At 39.0% G+C, this 25,632-nt stretch overlaps 3 protein-coding genes across 3 annotated transcripts; all 3 read left to right on the plus strand.

The window, feature by feature from the left end:
* Positions 1–479: 479 nt before the first annotated feature.
* Positions 480–9,280, plus strand: LOC140995851 (beta-galactosidase-like). Its single transcript, XM_073465981.1, has 16 exons — positions 480–665; positions 1,592–1,761; positions 2,979–3,129; positions 3,327–3,387; positions 4,596–4,690; positions 4,801–4,981; positions 5,095–5,153; positions 5,240–5,361; positions 5,772–5,812; positions 6,324–6,436; positions 6,838–6,912; positions 7,061–7,150; positions 7,243–7,356; positions 7,646–7,777; positions 8,004–8,237; positions 8,499–9,280. The coding sequence occupies exons 1-16, from the start codon at positions 618–620 to the stop codon at positions 8,751–8,753; spliced, it is 1,941 nt and encodes a 646-aa protein (XP_073322082.1). The 5' UTR covers positions 480–617; the 3' UTR covers positions 8,754–9,280.
* An 898-nt stretch (positions 9,281–10,178) lies between these two features.
* On the plus strand, positions 10,179–18,679 carry LOC141005222 (beta-galactosidase-like). Its single transcript, XM_073477026.1, has 16 exons — positions 10,179–10,330; positions 11,040–11,209; positions 11,508–11,658; positions 11,892–11,952; positions 12,044–12,138; positions 12,231–12,411; positions 12,607–12,665; positions 12,762–12,883; positions 13,205–13,245; positions 14,287–14,399; positions 14,808–14,882; positions 15,030–15,119; positions 15,212–15,325; positions 16,403–16,534; positions 16,771–17,004; positions 17,817–18,679. Exons 1-16 carry the CDS (start codon positions 10,283–10,285, stop codon positions 18,069–18,071), a joined length of 1,941 nt encoding a protein of 646 aa, XP_073333127.1. The 5' UTR covers positions 10,179–10,282; the 3' UTR covers positions 18,072–18,679.
* Positions 18,680–20,447: 1,768 nt separating this feature from the next.
* On the plus strand, positions 20,448–24,561 carry LOC141006242 (claudin domain-containing protein 1-like). Its single transcript, XM_073478396.1, has 5 exons — positions 20,448–20,545; positions 20,892–21,453; positions 21,883–21,990; positions 22,371–22,508; positions 22,976–24,561. Exons 2-5 carry the CDS (start codon positions 21,162–21,164, stop codon positions 23,182–23,184), a joined length of 747 nt encoding a protein of 248 aa, XP_073334497.1. The 5' UTR covers positions 20,448–20,545; positions 20,892–21,161; the 3' UTR covers positions 23,185–24,561.
* Positions 24,562–25,632: the final 1,071 nt, after the last annotated feature.

The raw sequence follows: 25,632 nt of genomic DNA on the forward strand, positions 1-25,632 counted from the left end.
TATCTCAAATATGTACTGAAGTACAGTACTTGAGTAAAAGTACGTGGTTACATTTCACCACTGGTATAGACCAAGAATATAAGAGATTAGTTGATTCTTGGCTACAATTATCCAATATCAATGATTAAAATTCATTAAATCAGAAAAAGGCAGAGCCGGAGACTGAACAAGTAGCCAGTGAGTTATAATCTTACCAGAACATTTCCTCTTTCTGTCTTTGACATTTAAAAACCACATCTCCCTCTGATCCATCTGATCCCACTTCTGTTCATTGTATGTTATACCAGATAACATTGTGTGTTTTGAAGTTTGTTTTGCACGTTCGTCTGTTTTCACATTCACTACAAACTCTGTCCAAACATGTTATTTTACTCCAAGCCCCATGAATAAACGGTGCGACACTGCCACCTACCGACTCAAAAGCGTCATTACAACACAACATTACAGCATCACATGATATATGATTTTACTTCCGCAACACATGACGCCACCCATTCAAAATGTCAGGGTGCACTGAGTGAAGTGGGTACCAAATGTGTCTGTGCTCAAGTAAACACTGCACGAGAAGGTACAGTAATTAATCCTGCACGCCAGCAGGCCTCGCGACAGGACTCATCATGTCTCTGCTCAGATTTGGAAGTGTGTTGCTGCTGTTCGGATGTTCAGTGAGTACCTCTGAGTTTGTAAACATTTTATACTCTGTTGTCGACACATACCTGCACCAGCTTCTACACCAGCCTCAGTTCAGTAGCGTTAGAAACAGATGATAGATCTGGTTTTATAAAAGCAGTGCCACCGAAAGTCACAACACAGAACGGGAACTTCCTGCGAGATCGATCGACAGGTCTTTAAATACACACATCTGTAAAGAACACTACATTTATCTTGATGTGAACACTTTTTCTGATAGAGCTAAAGATGCTATAACAACAGTAATGTTTGTAAAATAGGCAGATGTGCAGATTTAACATAAATGAGGTAAATAACAAATTGTTTTTGATCTAGAAATCCAACTCTTCAGTGTGTACTGTGTGTGTGTGTGTGTGTGTGTGTGTGCACATTTTATGAAACTAGAAGAATTTACATTTCAAATGAAGCCTCATACATGCAATTAGGCCTTACTATTTTTAAGTTTAATATTAAGGAACATGTTGTAGAGCTGCAACGATTTATCGATTAATCGACTAGTTATAAACTCTTAAATTAGTTAACTGAGTGTCTTTGGATTGTGCACAAAACAACACATTTGAAGATGTTATCTTGGGCTTTGGGAAACACTAATGGACAAAGATCGAATTGATTTATCAAGAAATGATTCAAAAGATTAATCGACAAAGAAAATGATTGTTAGTTGCAGCTCTAACATGTTGGTTGGTTCATCGTCTCACATTGAAGCATTAGTCACAAGCTTTATCATGTCTGAATGACACATCCTAAAGTCAGCTGAGATGTCAGGCCTGCGCCATAAAAACATGAAACTTAACAACACAATGGACCATAATATAGACCATCTTAACTGTTAATATGTGATGGAAAGTGCAATGTTTGTAAAATTCAACTGTGAATCAAGTTATGATGTGTTGACCTGCAGCTCGGGGCACCTCCATCGTTCAGCGTGGATTACAAGAACGACTGCTTTCGGAAAGATGGGGAAGAGTTTCGTTACATATCAGGAAGCATCCATTACAGCAGGATCCCGAGAGTCTACTGGAAGGATCGACTGCTTAAGATGTACATGGCAGGACTGAACACCGTCCAGACGTAGGTTTACATTACATCATCGCTATTCTTCTTCTCTGTCTTAATTGACAACATGCAAACTAATTACAGAGAATACTGCCACATACTGTATCAGAAGATGTAGACGCTGTGCTTATTAAGTTATTGAAAGCAACTTGGCCTTATATAATGAGGACAATTTATCAGCAGTAATTTTAACTGATACTCATTTGTAACCGATAATATAGATTTCCCAACGTCGAGCCGATATTAATCATGCATCTCCAAAAAATAGTTGTTTGCTGCAGCTGTAAAACTGTGGTACAGCAAAGACACCATATGCATCCTGCTGCTGGAGAAAAATCAGCTCGGATGCGTGGGTGTATTTACTCTGTAATCCCCGATGGTGTTTGGAAAAAGCAGAATTTTGAGTTTTTAAAAATATTTGTTAGTTTAAGTTGATTGGCATTCTACAAGTGATCAACAGAGCTGCAAGTCTAATCAATCAATCAATCAAACTTTAGTTACTAGCACCTTTCAAACAAATCAAAATCCAATTCAAAGTGCTTTTACAAGTGATTGACAAAGCATGGGATATTGAAAAAAATAAAAATGGATTTAGAGATTTCACACACCAATTGCATTTAAATGAAAAGGTAAAGAGTAAAAGATAAAAACAACCAATAAAATAACAATAAAGACACAATAAAATGTTGCAAAAGTTGATTTTTTTTAACAAAATGAAATATAATTATAATAATGATAATAATAATAATAATAATAATAATAATAGTAAATTATAGATACAAATCGATATGAAATATAGATAAAAGAGAATAAAGGTTTATGATAAAAACAAGTACATTAAAATAAGTATAAAATTATAAGACAATACATAGAGGCCAGACTAAATGGATAGGTTATTAGTTTCCGTTTAAAAATTTTGGTTGATTGAATTAAAGTAGCTGAGATCTGGACACCTGATTGACACAGCTGTACCAACTGCTACCGTTTGATACGTTTGATGTTGTCGTATTTTTGAACTCTAAAAGACCTAGACGACCACCGGCAGCTAAATATAGTACAGTACAGTACTGAGAAACTCTGCTTTTTAGTGGTATCGGACATGTCTTGTTTGGGCACTCAGGAGCTCCGCAGTGAACGTGATTACAACATCATGTTCTGCGGTGTTGATCAGTCCAGGAAACACTGATGTCAATGTGTGTTTTGATAATGCTGACACTCTATGCACGTTGAAGGTACATCCCCTGGAACTACCACGAGGAGTCTCCAGGCCGCTACAGTTTCAGTGGAGACAGGGATTTGGAGTATTTCCTTCAGGTGGCCCAAGACGTCGGTTTACTGGTCATCCTTCGGCCTGGACCCTACATATGTGCAGAGTGGGACATGGTGAGTGGGGCTTTGGATACAGCTGATCCAGTTCCTGAAAAGTGTTGTAGAGTTCGATGCACTGCCATCTTAGAAGTCTCAAGTCTAGAAAGGATGGGTCTTTGCTCAGAATAACAATTTAACTTCTGAGCGTGTGTGTGTGTGTGTGTGTGTGTGTGTGTGTGTGTGTGTGTGTGTGTGTGTGTTCTGTTGACCAGGGTGGGCTGCCTGCCTGGCTTCTCAACAAGAAAGACATTGTGCTGCGGTCTTCTGATCCAGGTGAGAATCAGAGACAAACAGGGTGAATGATGACATATGGCATTAGTTATGAATGTAACTATGGATCTGTGAGACTGAAGGATTGACCCAACTGACCCATCACCCTTCAAAAACTGACACACTAAAGGATGCTGACCCAGTGGCAGGCCATCAGTCCCCCCATGACTGATGATGAGATTCTCCATCTTAAGGAGTAATTAGCTCTTAGCATTGTTCAGTGTCTCACGCACAGTCTCGTCTTACCGTTGAGAGACGGACTCCGCAAAGGCCAGACCCGCAGGTAACAGCAGGATTGTGTAATGACCCTCCATGACCCTTTGGAGGAAGTATCAGAGGGAGAGGGGGGAAAGTGTATAACGAGTCTGTCAGCCATACTTGTGACAGAGCATCTAGGCCCAAACTGCACCCCCAACCCCTCAAGGAGTACTATTCCAGGCAATGGGTTGTTTCCCTGGATGCAAACAGCATCGACCTGGGCTACTAGTGCAACTGCCACACCGTACCTGTGTGAATGGATAAGCCGGCGGCGCGGTGCAGGCGTGTGTTGATCTCATGGTGTTTACAGTCTGACAGATCCTTCACTCAACAAAATAAAGAGAAATGTCCCACAAAGCAACGTTACATGACCAAACAACAGTAACGTAGTAACTGGTAGTGTCTTTGGCAACCTATATGAAGAAAAAAATACAGTAGTTATACATGGAGAAGTGTCCTCATCCTGTCTGTCCTACTGACTCTTCGTCACATTTCTGCCCGAAAAACAGCGTCTGTCCCCAGCAAAAAGCTTTAACTCACCAAGTGTTTGTCTGCATTACTGTTTTGAATGGAAGTACCTTCAGATCTTGGTTGAGATGTCTGAGGTCAAGAACAGGCCGATGACTGCCGTCCTTGTTTAGAACTATGAAGTAGGTTGAGTAAAACCCAGTCTGCTGTGTGCTCTACTTTGTCCTCCAATATGGGCTCTAGTAGTGGGTCCTTGACGATCGTGGTACTGGTCTGATCACCTCTGGTCTCTGAGGAGAGAAAGGCAAAGCGCATGAGCCAGAAGTAATCCCCCGCTTTTATAGTGTGGGAAGTTCAGCCTCTGGGGGTCATGGGCATGAAGGCTATCACGAAGGCTATCATTCTATTAGGACCGTAGTGATGGTCAGAGTGAAGTCAAAACAGATTAACAGTTGCATTATAATGTGTGCGTTTCTGTATTTCAGATTACGTTGCAGCAGTTGACAAGTGGATGGGGAAGTTACTTCCGATGATGAAGCCTTATCTCTACCAGAATGGTGGACCTATCATCACTGTACAGGTGGGTGTTGAGCTCTGCTCTGATTCCTGCAGGTTTGTTGTGCATTACGTATCATTACAGCACTTGACTCATAAATAACATCTCCCAATTGCTGTTCCTATGTTTGTCAGGTGGAGAATGAATATGGCAGTTATTTCGCTTGTGACTTCAACTACTTGCGTCACCTTTCCAAGCTGCTCCGGTCTCACCTGGGAGACGACGTGGTGCTCTTCACCACAGATGGAGCTGGTATCGGCTACCTCAAGTGTGGCTCAATACAGGACGTTTACGCCACTGTTGACTTTGGGCCTGGTAGGTGTCAGCGTTTGGGTTTTCTCTACTTAATGTCATGTTTTAGATCAGTCAGAAGTCACGAGGAAGTCTCAAACATACACACAAATTTCTCTTTGTTTTGATTCTGTCAGGTGGGAATGTAACCGCTGCCTTTGAAGCACAAAGACACGCTGAACCTCACGGACCATTGGCAAGTATTTCCCTCGATATGGATATGGATAAAACTACCCTACATTTTCTCTCAGCTGCTCCTAAAGTTTCCTCCTGTAAATACAGGTGAACTCTGAATTTTACACCGGCTGGCTGGACCACTGGGGGTCACGTCACTCCGTCGTGTCGTCTGCTATAGTGGCCAAGTCCCTCAACGAGATGCTGGCCATGGGAGCAAACGTCAACATGTGAGTGTACTTATTTCTATGACATGTAAAAAAAAAAAAGAACAAAAATTTAAAATAACTGATGCAAACATAGAAAGCTTATGAAGGAAAACCAGAGAGTTGTGTCCCTCAATATACTATATCGTTGTAAACCTATAATTTGAAATAATATAATAATATGCATTGAGAACACTTGTGCTAGTCGTAGACACAAAGTAATGTTTTCAAATTTTTAAAGATTAAGTCCACCCTTCTTATGCTTCTTGTTGCTCATCAGCTAACGCCAGAAATGTATTCAGGTTGTTAAGGTGTCTGACTCTCCTGTCAACAAAATATATTTTATCGAAGAGAATAACTTTGCATTTTAAATGTATTAAAATGTATTTGTGCTATCTTCTGTCTTTATTTCAGTCTAATGTCTCTCCTCACAGGTACATGTTCATAGGAGGAACCAACTTTGGATACTGGAATGGTGAGTACACTTTCATCATTTCACATAACTCACAGCAAACGTTGAATTTTCAAAGGTAAAAGGGTAGCACACACACAAATCTCACATCTCACACACATTTGACTAATCTCAGTGTCATTAATTTATTCTGGCCATGTCAACAAACATTTTGACATTTCAGCCTTTATCAGAGCATGGAAGTAAATGGAAGTCACTTTATTCATATACAGGAGATAGCAGATGATTGGCTTAAAGGGTGACATGGTAATTAACTTGACGATATATATGACAGTGTATGACAATGACTCAAAACAGATGAAATGCTAAATCCCATCCAAATTAACAATTTTATCTGAGGTTACAGGTTCTATGATATAGCTTTCTATATTCTGCTGCTCTCAATGTTTGTCCGACACATGCTCGTCCACCAGGGCATATAAGCATGTAGATTACTGATGTTGTAAAGCAATTCATGATTTGTTTGATAGGAAACAAACAAACCTCAACCTCTGTTTTCCTCTTGATACCTCAGGCGCCAATGCGCCATACAGTGCACAGCCCACAAGCTACGACTACGACGCCCCTCTCACTGAAGCAGGAGACCTCACAGAGAAGTACTTTGCTATTCGAGAGGTGATCAGAATGGTAATAAACACGAGTGCAGGCCTCTAGTTTTTCTTTTGACTGTCACCATAGGTGTCATTTACACTGGGGGCACTGGAAAACACTACAAAAACAATCAAAATTTAGCTAAATTTAACATTGTCTGAAAAAATATGTATATTGTAAGAGACGTTTTTATATATATATTTTTGTAAAATATGTGGCACTTTGCGCCATGCATTATGAACATTGCGAATTATCAATTAAAACAGACAACTCACAAATAAAAGTGAACAAAAAACATCTACTGAAAACAATATTCAATGTAACAAATAATCTTTTAAGTGCCTGATTATTACAACATAATCACATAATCGCATAGCGAAGACAATATCAGTCATCAGGAAAACATTGTTAACATCATATGTATCTTTTCACTACAGTACCGTAAGATACCACAGGGACCAGTTCCACCAACAACTCCAAAGTATGCATATGGGACTGTTGTGATGAAAAAGGTGGGTCCTCTGTTGTTACATTCTGTGAACTCATATCTGTATTTTCAGTTAATACTTACTTCAAACTCAACATTTGAAAGACTTTTTGTTGTTTTTGTCTGATTTAAAACATGAAGAATAAATACTGAACGCAGCCCTCTTTCACCAGCTCCAGACGATATCAGATGCCTTAGAGAAACTGTCCTTCTCTGGCCCTGTGAAAAGCACGTATCCTCAGAGCTTCATTGAACTGAACCAGGTATCCTCTAATGTTTTTCTGTTTTTCTGTCGTAAAAACACATTTTTTTTATTGTTGATTTGTTTTAAAGTGTACCCCTGTCCTGTTTGTAGGCCTTTGGTTTTGTGCTGTACAGAACTGCTCTGCCTGTTGACTGCAGCACACCTACGCCACTGTCATCTCCACTGAACGGCGTCCATGACAGAGCGTATGTGTCAGTGAACGGGGTGAGTCTGAATGTTTCTTAGACATTTAGCTGGCCATCAAGCCTCACTACTTAACTTGTACTATTTGACACACCATCATCATTTTCAGTTTTAGATTCCAGCCTTAGTTCCTGTGTTTAGACAATATTAAACATGTGAGAACATAGTAAGCTATAGAAGGTTTTTATCAGTACTGGCACTCTGGTGTTGTATCCACACTAGTTTAGAAAAATTTGAAAATGTTTCTACTGTATTCTATTTGTATGTCCAGTATTGTTGCCAACATAACGGTGCTGATTTTCTCGTGAAGGTGGCTGTGGGCATTCTCGAAAGGAACAACGCCATAACTGTCAATGTGACGGGGAAAGCTGGCAGTCAGGTGGACATTCTGGTGGAGAACATGGGTCGAATCAACTACGGAAAAGACATCAATGACTTCAAGGTTTTTTTCCAGCCACATTTTAAAGTTACTGTGTGTGCTCTGAAGTGTCTGCCAAACTATTACAAAGATTTACTAGATTTGAGAAGCAGGTTATACAAGCCTCAAATATTGGATTTAACTGCAAACAAATTGTATTTCATATTTAAATGTTACATGTCAAGTGAGAAACACTTCTTCATGGTTGAATTTCAACTTGCGTGAAATGACTGGTTTGTTTGCTGCACAGGGCCTGGTGTCAAACATGACTCTGGGGAAAGACACGCTTCAAGGCTGGACCATGTACAGTCTGAGTATCGATGAAGCGGTCCGACAGGGCGTTCTGAGTGAAACAAAACCAACAGCTTCACCTCAGCCTGCTGCTCTCTCCCTTCCAACCTTCTACAAAGGAAGCTTCATTATTCCTGATGGCATCCCAGACCTCCCCCAGGACACCTACATCCAACTGCCCAAGTGGAGGAAGGCATGTGACACATTCAGGACATTCAGTTAAATGTCAGCATGATGTGAATATGCATAGGAACATGGTTAGAAGTTAGAATACCAAAGTAATCAGCACTCATACATGCTGTTTGAGTGTATCCTGTTAAGATATTCCCTCAGCAGTGAAGGTTTTAAACAAAGAGACAAGCATTGGTCAGGTTTTTTTATTTCGTAAATAATGTGTCCCTAAAATGAATCCAGTAGTAGACTAATTACCAGTCTTGTTGATTTTTGTTTTCAGGGTCAAGTTTGGATTAACGGCTTCAACATGGGACGTTACTGGCCGAGTCGAGGCCCTCAGGTGACACTTTTCGTCCCTGCCAACATCCTCAGCACGGCTGCACCCAACAACGTGACTGTCCTGGAGCTGGAGGAGGCTCCCTGCAGCTCCGGGCCGTGCAGTGTGGTGTTTACTGCCACCCCGATCCTGAACGCAACAGTCCAGTATGACCACAAACAGCACAGGAGACTCTTCGTTAGAGACGATTTGTTGTGATAATATGGAAACTCACTGCTGCACAAAATCAATTTGCACTATTCGCTGATGTGCTTCTCAAATCAGCACCTGTTGTGAGCTTGTTGAGTGTTTGTTTGATTTTTAAAAAGCTGTAATATGTGAAGGAGGGTTAATCTGGGACGTGACATCAGTGATTGAATGTGTCTTTAAAAGTGATGAAATGGGTTTTTGGCCAAATGCTGTATTTCACCATCAACATGTGGGCGTCTCTACCTCACTGATTCTGTGACATTTTCATCCTAAGCCTTTTGTTTACGTCACAAAGGGATTATTGCCAATCGAAGCGCCGCCAAAACATCACAGCAGCCTGTTTTTATTTTTATGTGAAAAACACATCAGGGAAATATTGTATGTAGCCTATTATCATACAGCTTCAGATGTATTGTGGGGCTGCTGATATGTAGTTTTTATTGATTTGAAAATATTTTGCGTACACTCGGAACCTGTCTGATTGAATGCCTGTAAAGAAATTAAAAACAAAAAATAAAAACTTTGATTTGATATTACTTCAATGATCCCCCCTCTTACTGTGATGGGATGCTTATCAGATCTACAGGTGGGTCAAAATGTTACATAAACTTGTAAAGAACACGTACGTATATCATGGCAGCCTTGAGTTCCACACTACAACACACTACTTTGTCACAAAAAAACATGCATGAAGTTTGGTTCAATAATGGATTTATTATCGGTCTTCTGAAAATATAAAAATAAAAAATAATACAGAAAAATATACATACAGTAATTCTAATATTTGGTTAAATGCCCCTTGGCCATTTTCACCTCAAGGTGCTTTTGATAGCCGTCTGTTGTCTGTTGTCGCGCTCATGACGTCGAACTGCTGCACCTGTGTAGAGCCACGCACATTGTTGCTGGTGTGAGAAGACAACATGATTATACCTTGCAATCTATATTTCAGAGAGGAGGGAAAAATCTTCATGTTTAACATAATAAATCTTATCACAGCTGTGGAATATTAAATCAACCATCTTTGCTCACTGCATCTGAGCCTTTCTTACACTCAGGTGTGCATGAAGTACAGGTCAGGGAGGTTATCTTATCGGTATCGGCCATGAGAGGTAGGTAATTATCGGCCATTGGTATCAGCTGGAAAAAAATCCATATCTGCATCCTAATCTAATTATCTTATCATAACATTTTCTATTTCTGTCTTGCAAATGTAAAACCATTTCTCTCTCTGATCCATCTTTCCTCCCGCTTCTGTTTATTGTATTATTTTTTCAGCAAATTTGTTTGGCATGTTCATCTGTTTTCACATTCATTACAAATCCTGCTCCACCAAATAGCCCTTAAAGGCCCCATGAATAAAACAGGTAAAATACTGCCACCTGCCGATGGAAAGGCGTCATTACAACACAACAAAACAGCATCACATGATTTTACTTCCGCAAAGCTCATTCAAAACATTACGGTGTACTCAGGTAATAATGTGTCATTGCTCAGGTAAACACTGCATAAGAAGGTAAATCAAGTAACTGGGACTCATCATGTCTCTGCTCAGATTTGGAAGCGTGTTGCTGCTGTTTGGATGTTCAGTGAGTATCTCTGAGTTTGTTATACTCTTTTCATTATATAGGCTATAAGGAACTACGCCAGCCTCGGTCTAATAACATTCTTGATGTGAACACTTTTTGAGAGAGCTAAAGATATTTTAACATCAGTAATGTTTGTCAAATAGGCAGATGTGCAAATTCAACATAAATGAGTTTAATAACAAATGTATCTAGAAATTAAACTATGTGTGTGCGTACTTGTAACCTATAGAGTCTAGAATAAAAAAAAGGTAAATGTGATTTGCATAGCTCTGACATAAATCATGTCCTATTTCTTGTTATTCAAATATGACTTATTTTAGAAAAACAAAAGTTTTTGAGCCATGTTTAAACTGATGCTATTAAACGTTTTGTTTTAGCGACACGCCAACAAGCACATTTTAAGAAACTAGAAAAATCTACATTTCAAATGGAGCCTCATACATGCAATTAGGCCTTACTATTCTCCAGTTATGATATTTTCCATTCAGGTATGCAAAATAAGTGAAAATTAGTTGAAGAGGTTAAAAACATGTTGTAGAGCTGCAACGATTTATCGGTTAATCGACTAGTTGTAAACGCTAAAATTAATCGCCAAATATTTTGCTAATCAGTTAGTCAGTTTGAGATTTTTTTTGAAGAAAAAACAGTCAAAATTCTCTGATTCAGCTTCTTAAATATGAAAATCAAGTTATGATGTGTTGACCTGCAGCTCGGGGCACCTCGATCGTTCAGCGTGGATTACAAGAACGACTGCTTTCGGAAAGATGGGGACAAGTTTCGTTACATATCAGGAAGCATCCATTACAGCAGGATCCCGAGAGTCTACTGGAAGGATCGACTGCTTAAGATGTACATGGCAGGACTGAACGCCATCCAGACGTAGGTTTACCTCATGTCTCACTCTCTGTATGCTTTACTCTGACTTTGTATTGTTTTCACAGGCTGTTGCTGGGACTGTATCATCTTTCAGTTGGCATCAATAAAAACATTAATCAATGAACCAGACTGAAAGTTAAGGTTCTCCTGAATCAAATGATGTTTGGCACTTGATGCTGACTGCTAGAATAGGGTAGGATAAAACAAGATAAACACAGGAGAGTCAGATCTTTTAGTACCTAATAATAGTAATAACCTGAATGTGTGTTTTGATAATGCTGACACTCGATCCACGTTGAAGGTACATCCCCTGGAGCTACCACGAGGAGTCTCCAGGCCGCTACAGTTTCAGTGGAGACAGGGATTTGGAGTATTTCCTTCAGGTGGCCCAAGATGTTGGTTTACTGGTCATCCTTCGGCCTGGACCCTACATATGTGCAGAGTGGGACATGGTGAGTGGGTCTTTGGATACAGACAATCCAGTTCCTGAAAAGTGTTTTAGAGTTCGATGCACCGCCATCTTGGAAGTCTTGAGTCTAGAAAGGATGGGTCTTTGCTCAGATTAACAATTTGGCTACTGATACTTTAATTTACTTTCTAAATCCTCAAACTTTCAAACATATTTTCAAACAATATTAGTGATTTACAATGTGGACCCCCTCTGCGTGTTTGTTCTGTTGACCAGGGTGGGCTGCCTGCCTGGCTTCTCAACAAGAAAGACATTGTGCTACGGTCTTCTGATCCAGGTGAGAATCAGAGACAAACAGGGTGAATGATGACATAAAGTCACAGTTGTAGTACACATCTCACTATAATGTGTGTATTTGTGTATTTCAGATTACCTTGCAGCAGTCGACAAGTGGATGGGGAAGTTGCTGCCAATGATGAAGCCTTATCTCTACCAAAATGGTGGACCTATCATCACTGTACAGGTGAGTATTGAGTTCTGCGCTGATTCCTGCAGGTTTGTTTTGCACTTAACTCATAAATAACATCCCCCAATTGCTGTTCCTATGTTTGTCAGGTGGAGAATGAATATGGCAGTTATTTCGCTTGTGACTTCAACTACTTGCGTCACCTTTCCAAGCTGTTCCGGTCTCACCTGGGCAACGACGTGGTGCTCTTCACCACAGATGGACCCGGGATCGGCTACCTCAAGTGTGGCACGATACAAGAAGTCTACGCCACTGTTGACTTTGGGCCTGGTAGGTGTCAGGTGTCCAATCAGTGCTCTGCAAGGTTCAGTTGTGTGTTGATATCTTAGGTTAAGGTTACTGAGGTACACGATTTCTGCATCATTTTGTTTTTCTGTTTGTTGACTTAATGTCGTGTTTTCGATCAGTCAGAAGTCACAAGAAAGTCTCAAAAATACACGTGTCTCTTTGTTTTGATTCTGTCAGGTGGGAATGTAACCGCTGCCTTTGAAGCACAGAGACAGGCTGAACCTCATGGACCTTTGGCAAATATTTCCCTCGATATGGATTACACTGTGCGATTTTAAAACTACCCTACATTGTCTCTCAGCTGCTCATAGAGTTTCCTCCTGTGTTACCAGGTGAACTCTGAACTTTACACCGGCTGGCTGGACCACTGGGGGTCACCTCACTCCGTCGTGTCGTCTACTATAGTGGCCAAGTCCCTTAACAACGTGCTGGCCACGGGAGCAAACGTCAACATGTGAGTGTACAAATGTCTGTGACATGTATATATATATACATATATATATATATATATATATATATATATATATATATATATATGTATATATATATATATATGTATATGTATATATATATATATATATATGTATGTATACATATACATAATAAAGTGGAACTGGAAGCTCATCAGCTAGTGTCAAAAATGTATTCAGGTTGTTAAGATGTCTGACTCTCCTGTCAACAAAATACATTTTCTTGAAGAAAGTGAAAAACCTTGTATTTTAAATGTATTAGAATGTATTTGTGCTATATTTCAGTGTAACTTCTCTCCTCACAGGTACATGTTCATAGGAGGAACTACCTTTGGATACTGGAATGGTGAGTACACTTAGACAGACTGGTTTGATGAGATGATTTCATCACTTCAAGTGACTCACAGCAAAGACACTTGGGCCGTTAGTAGCTAGATCTTGGAAAAGATACACCCGCCCAATGTTTTGTTTGCTCTGCTAAACCAAAGTCATATAGTTTTAACGTTTAATTCCCAAAGGTTAAAAGGTAGCACACACACAAATCTTCAAACACAGTCAACTTACCTCAATTTCATTAATTTATGCTGGTCATGTCAACAAACATGCTGATGTTTCAGCCTTCATCAGAGCATGGAAGAAAACAGAAGTCACTTTATCATAAACAGGAGATGGCAGGTGATTGGTTTAAAGGGAGACGTGCTACTTCACTTGAAAATACATATGACAGTGTATGACAATGACTCAAAACAGATGAAAAGCTAAATCCCATACAATTTAACAGTTCTAGCTGAAGTAACAGGTTCTGTGACATAGCTTTGCGTATTTTGAAACTGCCCTCATCGTATGTCCTACACATTCTTGTAGACCAGGGCGTGTAAGCATGTAGATTACTGATGTTGTAAAGCAGTTGTTTGATAGACCTAGACAGTACATATAACAGACAGTATGCATACAACAACACACGGTAAAACGTGTGTTGTCAGTTCAAAGAGGCCTGTTATTTAGGGCAGTTATAGCTGAGGGGATCAGTCTCTTCCCAAAGCGAGCCCTCCTGCACCTCAGCGCTCTGTACCTCCACTCTGAAGGCAGCAGGGTAAAGTGGGTGTTGAGTGGATGTGTGAAGTCCTGTTCTATTGAAGTTCCAGTGTGCGTAATGGTGGTATTGTTCAGCTCTGTAAGGTTGGCTGTGGGGAGACCAATTATCCTGGCAGCTGTGATGGTTATGTGTGTGAGTTTGACCCAGTTTTTAACAGATACCATGTTGAAGAAGCAGGTGGAACAGTACAGTAGGATGGGCTGGATGATACTCTGGTACCACAGCAGGAGGAGATGGGGGGCAACGTAAGAAACATAAAAATCTCACCCTCTGTTTTTCTTGATACCTCAGGTGCTAATGAACCATTCAGCCCGCAGCCCACGAGCTACGACTTCAACGCCCCACTCACTGAAGCAGGAGACCTCACAGAGAAGTACTTTGCTATTCGAGAGGTGATCAGAATGGTAAGAAACACTAGTGCAGGCCTCTAGTTTTTCTTTTGACTGTCACCACTGACACTGGGGGCACAGGGGACATGTCCCCACCACTTTTTGAAAATGGTACATTCTGTTCCCATCGCTTTTTAGAAATATTAATCAACAAATGAAAACCATGTCCTACCTATACCTAGTAATTCAATAACCAAATTGTTTTTTAAATTTAAAGTATGTGGCACTTGTGCATTATAAACATTGTAAATTATCCTACAAAACATGACACCAACTCACAAATAAAAGTGAACAAATAACATCTATTGAAAACAATATTCAATGTAACAAAAAATATACAACATAATCACATAATCGCATAGCGAAGACAATATCAGTCATCAGGAAAACATTGTTAACATCATATGTATCGTTTCACTACAGTACCGTAAGATACCACAGGGACCAGTTCCACCAACAACTCCAAAGTATGCATATGGGACTGTTGTGATGAAAAAGGTGGGTCCTCTGTTGTTACATTCTGTGAACTCATATCTGTATTTTCAGTTAATACTTCCTTCAAACTCATCATTTGAAGACTTTTTGTTGTTTTTGTCTGATTTAAAACATGAAGAATAAATACTGAACGCAGCCCTCTTTCACCAGCTCCAGACAATATCAGATGCCTTAGAGAAACTGTCTTTCTCCGGCCCCGTGAAAAGCACGTATCCTCAGACCTTCATTGAACTGAACCAGGTATCCTCTAATGTTTTTCTGTTTTTCTGTCGTAAAAACAAATTTTTTTTATTGTTGATTTGTTCTAAAGTGTATCCCTGTCCTGTTTGTAGGCCTTTGGGTTTGTGCTGTACAGAACTGCTCTGCCTGTTGACTGCAGCACACCTACGCCACTGTCATCTCCACTGAACGGCGTCCATGACAGAGCGTATGTGTCAGTGAACGGGGTGAGTCTGAATGTTTCTTAGTGGGTGTTATTACACACAGGTCCACCACATGCCCTGTTGATCTCAGATTATGTTATATTGAACAGGTAGACATTTAGCTGGCCATCAAGCCTCAGTACTTGACTGGTACTATTTGACACGTATATATATATATACATATATTTATATATATACATATATTTATATATATTTGTACATACATATATATATTTACATACATACATATATATATTTGTAATGGTTATTACCATTTGATGTTTTGTACCAGACTCCGGTATTGTAAGAAATATCCAAAAGTTTTCCTTGAGTTAAAGTAAAGATATCATGTGGAAATATTAATTTGGTATAAGTGAAAGTCAAAGTAGTGAAAGTATAGTACTTGTATCTGATATCAAATGTACTGAAGTATCAAAATAATTTTCTGGAAATTAATATACTTAATTATCAAAATTACAAGTAAAAGTAAATTTTTGTTTTATTTTTGTACATACTGTGTACTCTGAGTCGATTTGAGTCCAAACTGTAGTGGAGTGGAAGTATAAAGTAGCAAAAAATTAAAATACTCAAGTAAAGTACAAATACCTCAAAATTGTACTTAAGTTCAGTACTTGAGTAAATATTACATTCCATCACAGCCAGAGTCAGTTTATCTAATTTTCATCTACAGTTCCTTGTTAGGTCCAGAATCAGGTGGTAAGATTATGTAATCAGATTACAAAAAATAAGCAACTATAATCAAACCAGATGACATTTGAAAAACGTGTAATTAGATTACAGCTACGATCACTCTGTTACATTTTTGATTATAAATGTGGCATTTTTTCGTAAACAGCATCCCACATGTTGTAGCCTAGAATACAAACAGTTCACCTGTTTTTTGTATTCTAATGGACTACATTACTAATTACAAAAATTGACATGTAATTTGTATTCAGTAACTGACTACTTTTCAAAGTAATATATGAGGTCAGGTCATGATCCAAGTGTCCACACAGTGATACAAAGAAGACAAGACACAAACTCCTAATTATTTCTGATATGAAGTGCCAACATAACGGTGGCGATTTTCTTGTGAAGGTGGCTGTGGGGATTCTTGAGAGAAACAAGGTCATAAGTATCAATGTGACGGGGAAAGCTGGCAGTCAGGTGGACATACTGGTGGAGAACATGGGCCGCATCAACTACGGACATAACATCAACGACTTCAAGGTTTTTTTCCAGCCACATTTTAAAGTTACTGTGTCTGCTGAACTATTACAAAGCTTTACTGGATTTCAGAAGCAGGTTATACAAGCCTAAAATATTAGATTTAACCGCAAACATATTGTATTTACATTTACATTTTACATGTCAAGTGAATTTCAGCTTGCGTGAAATGATTGGTTGCCTTCCTTAACGTGCTGCTTACTAATATGAGCTCCCCCTCTGCTCTTCCTGTCCACCAGGGCCTGGTGACCAACATGACTCTGGGTAACAACACTCTAAAAGGCTGGACCATGTACAGTCTCAATATTGATGAAGCGGTCCGTCAGGGCCTTCTGAGTGAAACGAAACTAACAGTTCCACCTCAGCCTGCTGCTCTCTCCCCTCCGACCTTCTACAAGGGAAGCTTCATTATTCCTGATGGCATCCCAGACCTCCCCCAGGACACCTACATCCAACTGCCCAAGTGGAGGAAGGCATGTGACACATTCAGGACATTCAGTTAAATGTCAGCATGATGTGAATATACATAGGAACATGGTTACATTTATTACTGATTTAAGGGGTTGATTTTTATGACCTCCGTATGGAAGCTGCAAGAAGCACATTTGCACGGATCATTCATTTTTTCCATTCACTTAGAAAAAGTTTCTCAATTTTTTTACATATGATTTTTATTTTTATTTTTTTTACCTCCCAGGGCTTCCATACCTCCGGGTCACGTGCACTCAAATCAAACAAAAATATCAAAGATACTGGTAACATCTTAAATATGAAAGATTTGTTGCTTTAGTCTGCAGGATATCCATTTGTAAATGTAGTATCGGTAGCTAGAGTTTATTGGAGAAAAAATGAAATCTTGGCAAATCTTGGTATTTCTCACCATTTCCTGACATTTTACAAACCAAACAATTATAAGCTAAATCTAAAAGATGATCAGCAAATGATGAAAATAATCATTGGTTGCAACCCTATAAAATAATCTCATATGTCCAAGGCCTAATCAATATTTTAGACAATATAAATTACAGATTTATACACATATTAAACTAGATGAAAATGAGATATTTAACTGTACTTTGCCTATAACTAAGTAATCAGCACCCTAAATGTGGAAAAAAAACACATGCTGTCTGATATTCCATCAGCAGTGAAGGTTTTAAACTAAGAGACAAGCGTTGGTCAGGTTTTGTTATTTCATAAAATAATATAATGTGTCCCTAAAATGCATCCAGTGGTAGACTAATTATCAGTCCTTTGTTTGTATTTCTTTTTTTTTTTTTTTCAGGGTCAAATTTGGATTAACGGCATCAACGTAGGACGTTACTGGCCGATCCGAGGCCCTCAGGTGACACTTTTCGTCCCTGCCAACATCCTCAGCACGGCTGCACCCAACAACGTGACTGTCCTGGAGCTGGAGGAGGCTCCCTGCAGCTCCGGGCCATGCAGTGTGGTGTTTACTGCCACCCCGATCCTGAACGCAACAGTCCAGTCTGATCACAAACAGCACAGGAGACTCTTCGTTAGAGGCGATTTTTTGTGATAATAAGGGAACTTACTGCTGCACAAAATCAATTTGCACTATTTGCTGATGTGCTTCTCAAATCAGCACCTGTTGTGAGCTTGTTGAGTTTTTGTTTGACATGACATCGGTGATTGAATGTGTCTTTAAAAGTGATGAAATGGGTTTTTAGCCAAATGGTGTGTTGACATTTTCATCCAAAGCCTTTTGTTTATGTCACAAAGGGATTATTGCCAATCGAAGCGCTGCCAAAACATCACAGCAGCCTATTTTTATTTTTTATGTGAAAAACACATCAGGGAAATTTTATATATACTGTAGCTTATTATTATACAGTTTCCGGTGTATTGTGGGGCTGCTGATATGTAGTTTTTATTGATTTGAAAATATTTTGCATACACTCTGAAGCTGTCTGATTTAATGCTTATAAAGAAAAAGCTTTTCAAAACAAAAACAACATTGTTGTGACAGGATCCTTGTCAGATTTACATGTGTATCACCTTAAAAAACTTTTTTTTTCATTGTATTTGTTGTGGTTAATATGGAGAATATAGAAAAGGTGTTAATCTCTGCCTATAATGTCTGTTGATGGCACAGTTTGGGAATTAAAATGAATAGGGAGTAATTTAGTCACAGTAATCTGATTTTGATTTATTTTATAATGTTTTGAGTATTGTGATGCTCACATGTGGTCTCTATTAGCACCTTTTACTGGAAGACAAGCATTTTAACTGTTTCTGACATGACTTGATAAACTGTTTGATCTCAGAGGGAAATCGATTTGTCCCGTGGGCACAAAATTCTCAGCTGATAATAACAGAAAACAGAGAAGATGAGGCAGAAGACAGTAAATTCAGGATCTTTTATCTCTTTGTTGATGTCACTAAACCTGTCACTAAAAGTGTGAGACACTTTTATATTGTTTTTTTTTTTTAATCAAACATAATCCAAGTGTTTTTTATTGACAGAAGATGGCAGCAATACATATTTAACCTTTCACCTTGAATGGCAATCAATGGGATTTGTGGCAACTAAAAGAACAGTGGACCACTGAGAAAGAGGAGGGTTATAAATAACTTAAATGACAAAAACAGATTGGTCAGAATAAGAATGTTACCTTCAACAGAATAAGACTTGGATGTTCTTATTTAAACAGCACACTTTAGATAGTAAAAAATAATGCACCAATAATTGATTTTTAAAGCAGATATTCATATAAATATCTGGGGGAAAAATTCCAATTTAAAAATATACTGGTTGGTATTAAAAAAAATTTTTTTAAGGACCACTTACATGTTTTCTTTTGAACAACTATGTGAACAAAAATATTTTACAGTTAAAAACTAGAATGGCACTCAGTAGAGGGCATACCTCCGCCAACGCCCAACAGTCCCCTTTTGTATTCAGTCATAGATACCAGCCACTTAAATACACTTACGTTTTTGTTTTTTTTTCATCAAGATCCCTGCATTATTCCCTGACAAATTAACGAAAATGTAAACAAAATTACCCTGTCTTGCAATACTGAAGAAAGTGAGAAATAATTCCTGAAGAGTTCAAAAGTTAATGGGGTCTATTCTGAGCTGAGACCCGTCCTCCATCCAAGTTTTGTGGAAATCTGTTCAGTAGTTTTTGTGTAATCCTGATCACAAACCAACCAAACAAACAACACAGGCACGGGTGAAAACATAACCTCCTTGGCCGAGGTAATACACTTGTCTGTGCTCTCTGGATGGCAAATTATCTAATGACACTGGACAACACATGACTTTTAACTAAAGATGCATTTTTACGAAAGTATAAGTGAACCAATAACAATGTATGTAAATGTGTAACATCAGTATGAGTGTACAGTGAAGTGTGGTGAACAAAGAAAATAAAGACCTAATCCAAACAAAGAACCATAGATACACCCAGGCAGAGAGAGAGAGAGAAACTGGATCCACCAGTTGATACAGTAGAGGAGCAGCAGTCAGGGGGGTAATTACTGGTGCACTTCCTGCCTCCCTCCTAGTAGGGAAGGACGGTCACAGCCCAACAAGGAAGTCAAGAGGGCTGTACATTATCAGCTGATACTGAAATATGTGTGATATATCTGACATCTGCTCACATGTGCCCCGGCCGATTTAATCTGCCCTGTTTATACTGTACAGGTCTATATTAGATTATTCTGGAATTTAGTATAATATAAATTAATAATTAATTAGCCTAAATAAAATTAATAAATTATCGTAAGTATGTATGTCATTTAAAAAAAAATAAATAAATCTTTGACTTTATTACACAAACAGGTACAGTTTGGTATGTCGTCCGCACTCCGAAGCACCAGATGGCGGTAGTGCACTTATCGCGCTGGTTGCCAGCTGCCGTAAAATACGACAACGAAGAAGAAAACTTACCGTATCGTAGAAGAAGAAGGCGGAGGCCTGCTAGAAATGTAACAAACAGACGAAATAACGCCAATAACTGGAAGTTTTTTTTCTCCCCACGATGAGGTAAAGAAAAACACGCAACCAAATATTTAACTTTTAGTTGTCAGTTAAATGTCTCGATAGTTATCCGGCTAGCAGATGTAGCTAGCTATGATTAGCATTAACTAGCTAGTAGGATGTTGCACATTTGAAGAAGCTGGCTTTGTTATTATTATCATCATCATTATTATTATTATTATTAGCTATGTGAAACTGTTAGCTGTAACGATCCTCACTCGCTAACACGTGTTGTCATCTCAGTGTTGTTTTGTGTAAAGTTAAAAGAACCAGGTAAACAAGATGTAACACAGCACTTAGCACTTAAAATTAGCTGAACAGTAACCTGTGTGTTTCTTCGCTCCCTCGGCAGGTTGTGACACCTCTGTGTTTGGGACATTGCTCAGTATGCAGCACAGTGGCTATATGAATGAATAGAGTACAATGTTATGGTACTCTGACACCTGACAAGAGTTGACAGACATGCCGTGGTGCCTGAACACTAAGCGGAAATATAATTTTTAACCATACATCTCAGGCTTCATCACACTGTGAAAGCCAAACTGCATTTGCATTTATTTTTTGTATGCAGAGCAGCTTCTCTTTGTAAACACCTGTAAAACCAGCTGCCTCAATATAGACCATGGTAGACAACCGCTATGCCACAGCTCTGGTCATCGGCTCGGTGCTGAGCATGCTGGCCACAGTCTACCTCTCTGTGGCTGTGGGAACCCAGCACTGGTATCAGTACAGCAGTCCAGCCCTTAAACGTGAGGCGATCAATGTCTCAAAGCTCATAGATGAATTCATCGACGGAGACTTTGATGAGAAGACTTACAGTGACACCATGTTCCGCCTGAACGGCACCCTGGGACTGTGGTGGAGGTGCATCCAGGTGCCACAGCCCAGCCAGTCACACTGGTTCAAAGAGCCAGGTATGACTTCCTGTTAATAATATTACATCTGAGCAGCTTTCACAAATGTGTCTTTATTACATTTCACATCTCATAAGCTCATGTTATGAAGACAACTTATGCTGGCTGTTTTTTTTTTTTTAATTTGACTTAAGATCACAAACTTGAAAACAGACACGCCTGACTACATTATAGGAAAATGTGATTGAAGTGACTGCATTCTGCATTTGTTAAAATGTGGAAGCAATAAAGACAAGTTTCTTTAACGTCACTGATATACAGCAGATGTCAAACAGAATATGACGATTTAAAACAATGATGCAAAACAGTATGAATGTCAACGTTATTTTGAGAGCATCATATATAACCTTGCATCACATCCCGTGGACTGATGATGCTGATGAATGATGACATCTCGTTTGACTTTGTGCTCTCTGTTTCTGACTTTAGATCCGAAAATGGAGACACGGTGTGTGAGCTTCACGCTTCCTCAGCAGTTTAGGCCAAAGTACAAAAACTCAACCCCCAACAGTGAAGAAGAAGACCTGCTGAGAACATGTGAGTCTACTCTTTTCCCCCTGTGTGTCTGTAGATTACATGAGGATGTGTTTAAGTTCCATTTTAAACCACTACCGCAGGTTGTGAACTTAATGTGACAGTGTCATTTATCTGTTATCTGTTAATGGTTACTAATGCTCAATAGACCATTTTAGGTATGGGATATTTAAAATTGAACATTTAAAATCTTGAATTATTGGTAGCCGTAATAAATGGTGTTAACATATCCGATTCAGGCAATACAAACTATTGTGAAGTGATGTTTAGCTGGACTGAGTTGTAGGTTAGTCTCCAGTCAAAATGCCTGGGAGGGTTTGTGTGACCATCTTGCTCCCTTCACCATCTTAGCATGCTTCTACCATCTTTGAACATGTTTTCAGACTTGTGGAGGAGTCAGTTTCTCCTGCCCTTGGTGTCTTTGGCTTTGGTGTTCCTCAGCGGCCTTGTTGGGGTCTGCGCCTGCCTGTGCCGCAGCTTCACCCCCACCTTGGGTGTGGGAGTGCTCCATGTACTCGCAGGTGAGAGAAAAATGCATACACACAGAAAAATTAGTATGGCATCTGTTATGTTACCCATAGGTTTCTTGAAGGAACATTTGGATTTAGTGCTCATGACCATCCTGGCAATTATGTCAACATGAAAACTTAAATCACTTTCGAGGGGAAGGCAAAGGCAGAAGTTCTGCTTTGCGTCAAGAAATAACGGCTGACATTAAAATACATGTCTGGCTGGTGCTGCCTAATTTACGTGTGTCAGTTGACACCATTAACGTCCTGGGATGTGCCGATCAGGGGAGCCATTATGTAAAATCTTTTGGTTTCCTGGTGGCGATGATCTGCGTTGATGCTTAGAAATATGGCATTGGAGTATCCTGACTCACTGACTCGCTTACATTGGAAATAATTTTGTTTCTGTGACACAACACATACATTTGTGTTTATGTATGTTTTCATGTTTTATGCCTCTCCTCTCCTCTCCTCATCAGGTCTGTGCTCTCTTGGCACCGTCTGCTGTTTCCTGGCCGGGGTGGACTTGCTCCCAAAACAAAAAGGGGTGGAGGGCTCGCTGGGGTGGTCCCTCTACCTCGCACTCATCTCCGTCCCTCTGCAGATGATGGCAGCCGCTTTGTTCCTGTGGGCGGCTCGGAGTCACAGCAAAAACTACACCCGCGTGACCGCTTACAGAGTAGCCTAAAAGAGAGACTACTACAACAATTTACCCTAAAACAGCCCACTGGTCGGAGGACTTTCTTGAAAAAAAACAAAAAAAACATGGTTAAGACAGGATGTAAATTGAAGTGACTGTACTGGTTGTAACTTCTCACTTCCTCTGTAACATTTTTAGATAATAATACACAAAACAAGGTATCACAAACTGAAAGGCAGGAATAAACTAAACCAGTTTGCAGCTATCATCATAAGTGCTCATAAATAGAGGTTTTAATATTTTTGAGTTGTCTTATTTTGCCTTTTTTTTTTTTTTTTTTTTTTTTTTTTTATAGAATCTTTTATCTGTATTTTACCCAAAGCATGATCTTAAATGTTAACACCCTGATCTTATGGATGATTTGTAATTTCTGGTGTTTACTTTGTTGGTGTGCATTACTTTATTGCCTTCTTTTTTGTTGCCATTGTTTCTAAAGCTGCTCACCACATTGCCTTCAAATCAGTTATAGATTATAAACTTGCACTGACAGAAATTTTCGACCTGCAGTTATTTAAGCCTGGGTAGCTTTCTTTGTTAGTGCATGAAAAATGTCACACAAGCCTATTTTTGATTTGTTTGATTTTGATGTTTTCTGTTTGACTTTATTTTTGTGTAATCTTAAATATTTGCTTTCCTTTGCTGTGCATGCCTTTTTTGCTGACATTCCTATAATCTGTGGTAATTGTTGATTTCATTCTGTGGTATGTGTTGACTAAATGTCAGTAAATGTCGCTCACTAAAACTGTAACCACTCATCTCCCATTGTCACCCGTCACATATAGATTTAATATTTATTAATGCAGTTTGTTTAAAAAACTGAAATCGATTTGATGTCACTCTAGCAAACCTGTGACTTCTTCCTAACATTTAAATTCAAATGTTTCACTCCTGAATTATACTACTGTCATTTTACATTTGTTACAGTGAAGTTTCACTGTTTTAAGATAGTTAAAAGGTTTTTCTAATCCTGGTTACAGCTCTCTGTTCCTTTAGAGATTTGTCAGTCGGTTCACTGACTGGTTTGACAGCCAAATACAGGTTTTTGCACCATTTAAAGTCTTGTAAATGTTTGTTGGTGATGCTCCACAGTCAGACTATTTTGAATAGCAATTGAATTTACAAAAACTTAATTTGTAAGTGCTCATGAATCTACGTCTTTACACATTTGTGTAGAAAATGAAATAATTTTTCGTGTCAAATTCCAAAATGACTCATTTCTTGGCACCAGAATACAAGTTGTGATGTTTTTGTGTCACAATGTTTTGTTACACGTCTGATGTGTACACACTCCAGCTTTTGTAAATGTTTTTATGTTTTGAAGCACACTGTGCCCGTTTCTGTATTAATAAATTTGACATTTGCCTACTTCTGTTGTTGGCTTTGTGTTTTTGTTTGATCCTTTGCTTTGCTATTGATATTTTTAGCCACATTAGCTATGTGGCTCTGGGATAGCAAAACGTTACTTTGGTTCATGATAAAATTGCTGCAAAATTGATGAAGTTATCCTACATTGTGTTTAGGGCTCTCACAGTATCATAATTTTCACTGCAAGATTATCGTGGCCAAAATAATTCATGATAACGATAATATCTCTGTCAGTGGAATCTGAAAACTACCGCTCTGGCTGGCTAACTTTTGTTGATGTTGAGGGTCTTGCTCTCGTCTGTCACCTCTGACATAATTTTCTGTGGCAGTAGTATTGCATCAAAAAATGTGGTCCATTATAACTTTCTCTTATTATGATTATTTTTATTAATGGAGGTTTTATATTCTTTCAACTTTCCTTGCGCAGAGAAAAGCAATTTGGAATCTGACGTCATCGCAATGTAACGTCTGTGCATATTCAGTTGTCCGAACTAAAGCGGGAAACTAGAAATCTTTTGTGAGGTATGCACCAGGCAAGCTGGACAAGCTGAATGGACGCCATCTGTGGGTTCACTATCCAGTTCTGTTTAAAAATCTAGTCACACATTGTGGTCTTAGCTAGCTAGCTAGTTAGTGCATCTTCTTTTTTCAGTTTTATGGCAGCAACCGACATTAAGGTGCATCTCCACCACTTTACTACTATCACAAAGCAAGAATGGAAAGAAACGGAAATAACTGAAGTAGCGCTGGTTTATTTACATAATATTTATTTACATGATACCAGTATTTCATTTTTAAATATCGGAGTTATCGTCAGTGCTGATATATTGTGACACCCTTAAGTGTGTTGTGTGGTAGTTAGCGAACATTAGCATGCTTACATGCTAAAGTGACCTGGAACGTAAATATTACAGGGTACATACGGCTGCTTGAAATCCTTGAAAGTGCTTAAATTTTAGTGTGGTGTTGTCAAGGACCGAAAAGTGCTTGGACTTTGGATAAAGTGCTTGAAAACTGCTTGAAACTGTAACTGCATTACTTTCAAAATAAATAGCTTTAACCCTAACCCTC

Source organism: Pagrus major, chromosome 1 (assembly GCF_040436345.1).
Source record: "Pagrus major chromosome 1, Pma_NU_1.0".
Lineage (NCBI taxonomy): Eukaryota > Metazoa > Chordata > Actinopteri > Spariformes > Sparidae > Pagrus > Pagrus major.